The 3,396-nt window shown below is 43.4% G+C and overlaps 1 gene segment (V, D, J or C); it reads left to right on the top strand.

Moving 5' to 3' along the window:
- Window positions 1-418: 418 nt before the first annotated feature.
- LOC114891563 lies at window positions 419-1,505 on the top strand. The segment is given in 1 exon segment: window positions 419-1,505. A coding segment is annotated over 1 exon segment (466 nt).
- Window positions 1,506-3,396: the final 1,891 nt, after the last annotated feature.

Below are 3,396 nucleotides of genomic sequence, written 5' to 3' on the forward strand. Positions count from 1 at the left end.
ACCTCTCCTCTTCTTTAGTCCCTAATCCTTCCTGTAATATAGAAGATTGCAAAACAGGGTTTCGTATACCTAATATGTAAAATATGAGAAATTATCAGAGTTTGCACAGAAGCCCAGACCTAAATATAAGAAACACTTAGATTTTTGCAAGTGTACTACCATTTTCAGAGTTAGCCAGATACGAGGTTGCTCTCTCACATCTGAGAACATATGAAAAGAAAGATACTGTATTTCCCTCCTTTATACTTATATAGAGAACTTAGAAAAGGCCTAACTCTTTTAGCTAATTTATAATTGTTCAGAGTGAGAAATACAACAAAGCCACAGGAGACCCTAACCAGTTAAGGGAAAGAATCAGGTCTTCTCTCAACTTTTTGTTTATGCCCCTCAGAACATAGTACAGAGAGTCATAGGCAAAACACACGCATTGATCCCTTATAGGTGAGGGGAGTGAGGAAGGGAGTTCCAGGCACTAAGGATATTAAGACAGTCATCACTAGAGAACATTCTGACACTATGTTTTGTGCAGCAGTCTCGCTTTCCACAGAACCTTGAGGAGCCTGACCAAGAGCTTGCTCTACAGAGAGATGGTACAGGTGCCAGGAGGCACCAGGGCCATCTGTAAAATGCTGTGCTCTTTGAGAACATAGTCTTTGGGGTGGGGCCATATCTCCAGCAAATGTGGACTGGAAAGGAGCCCCCATCCAGCCCAGCTTGAGCCGTGGCTTCTGCACGTATCTCAACACTTGCGATTCTCTTTACACTCAGTGAGTGATATTCCCTTCCCATTTTCCACTTGTATTACCCACTTACATTCTTTTTCAGCAGTTTCTCTGATGCGTTATGGATTAATTTATAGGTGGACTGAGAGCTCAGTTGATGACTCAGCCAGAAGATCAGGTCACTGTCACGGAAGGGGATCCAGTGACTGCGAAGTGCACCTATTCAGTGTCAGGGAACACATCTTTTTTGGTATGTCCAACATCGCAATCAAGGTCTCTAGTTCCTTCTGAAATACATCACAGGGGACAGCCTTGTTAAAGGCAACTATGGTTTTGAGGCTGAATTTTTTTTTTTTTTTTTTGCGGTACGTGGGCCTCTCACTGTTGTGGCCTCTCCCGTTGCGGAGCACAGGCTCCGGATGCGTAGGCTCAGCGGCCATAGCTCACGGGCCCAGCCACTCCGCGGCATGTGGGATCTTCCCAGACCGGGGCACGAACCTGTGTCCCCTGCATCGGCAGGCGGACTCTCAAGTACTGCGCCACCAGGGAAGCCCGAGGCTGAATTTAATAAGAGCCAAACCTCTTCCCACCTGAAGAAACCATCTGTTCTAGGGAGTGACTGACTTGTACTTCTGTGCTATGAGAGACACAGTGGAAGGGGCTGCAGGGCAAACTGAATACAAACCCCTGAGCACAGAAAAACCATTTTCCTGAAGCCTTAATGTCCCTCCACCAGCGGGTGTTGTGGTTCCTGGGTTTGTCACTCATTATAACTCAATTACAATGTAAAGCCACAGAATTAGTTCATTTGACAAGTATTTATTGAAATGAATCCTTGTGTGCCAGGTACTGTGCTAAGCACTGATGATAAGGAGGTGAAAGAAACTATCCTTGATCTCCTGGTGTCAGATGGGATCCCAAACATTTGTGAACCCATTTAATTCTCACAACTCTTATCATGAGCTTCACTTTACAGATGAAGGAACTAAGGCTCAGAGAATTTCAGTATCTCACTCAAGCCACAAAATTATTAAACAGTAAACTGAAACCCAGGCAGTCTGCCTCTCAGGCGTGTAGTCTAACCACTCCACTTCTCCATCAGCCTATAGGCTCCTCAAGGAGTGAGACTGCTTTCAGCGATGGTATAGCCCGAACTCCCAAAATGGTCCCTGTCCAAAAAAGTGTTGGTTGTAGGAATGAACAGTAAACTAGGAACTCAAAACAGTTTGGTAAGTGCTAAGACAGAGAACTGCACAAAATGCTATGTGAGATAAGGAAGTAGAGATAAATTAGCTGTGAAGGAAGGAGAGACAGCAAGTGAGTGCATAATGGGAGGAGAATTCAAATCAGGTAGGATTTAAACATGTCGTTTAAACAACTAGGCTGATTACAGGTCCTATGCTACATCCTTTTATGTACATCCTTGAGAGGGACTGGACTCGATGCCTCTCTCTCTCTCTCTCTCTCTTTCTCTCAACTTAGAACATCCTGGGTAGGGCTCTCGTTGATTCAATGCGAGTCAGTGGCTCTTTCCCGGACAACCCTTGGTGGGGGTGTATGGGCTGCTAGGATTCGCCCAGCTTTGCTCTACATTTGACCAATTAATTAATGGTGCCTCGGGCTGATTCTGAAAGAAGTTAGCAGCTCCATTTTGAACCATATGATTCAAAGGAGTATATCTCAAAAGAAATTAATTTTTATGTAGGGACTTACATTTGTTTATTTTTTCCAAATGGATAGACAAGAGTAGGAGCACTACTTATTGAAAACTTCACTCTTGCTGCATAGATTTGGAATACTACATTTATAGTATACTAAATTCCCATATATACCCTGATCTATTTTTGAATTCTATTTTTGATAGAGACACCTTAGCCCACATGACTACAATCCCTGCAAACAGCCATTCCTTGACTACCCCTTGGGCCTAGGGCTGTGTATACACTGGTGGAATATCTGCATCTGGGAAGATGGTACTTGGAGGAAGCACATACAGACCTTAAAAGTGGATCTGGGGACATGTGTGCAGGGAATCCTGGGATCCTGGGTACCCAGAGTATCATCTAGAAGAGGTATCTCCTTGGCACTGTGGACTTCTCATAGGGAGTGGTATGGGAGCAGCTGGAGGATGGCCAGGATAGAGCCTTTTAAAATTCAGGATCAGGGCAGGGACACTGCATACTCAGGTCTATGTTTTCCCCATTTTTTGAGGTGGCTGGGAGGGAGCAACTAAGTTTCCTTAGAAGTTCTGTTTTGGCATTTGGTCCTGGTAATTGGCCTGTTTTACCTTGAGGAGGAAAGTTAGGTAACTTTTAGGCAAAACTAGAAATTCAATAGAGTTTTTCTTCATAATATTCATTTTTTTATCCTCTCTTTTATCTCACTTTAAGAACTCTGTGGAAAGAGGACTAAATTGAGAATTAGGAAGTATAAATTATATTTTCCGATTCTTCTTAGTAACTATGGGACATTGTATCAGGCATTTATGCTCTGTATGCCTCGTCTCCTAATTCATAAAGTTGAGATAACTGGAAGGATTGTTGTGAGGATTGTTGTCCCTATAAAAATATGTCTTAGACCCCAAATAAAGGTGGGTGTTGAGGGAGGCATAGCAATATGGTACTTAGGTCACTGCTACAGACTGAATGCTTGTGTCTTGCCGGAATCCATATGT

The sequence above is a fragment of the Monodon monoceros genome, unplaced genomic scaffold, assembly GCF_005190385.1.
Source record: "Monodon monoceros isolate NGI ecotype Baffin Bay Population unplaced genomic scaffold, NGI_Narwhal_1 Contig7977_ctg1, whole genome shotgun sequence".
Classification (NCBI taxonomy): domain Eukaryota; kingdom Metazoa; phylum Chordata; class Mammalia; order Artiodactyla; family Monodontidae; genus Monodon; species Monodon monoceros.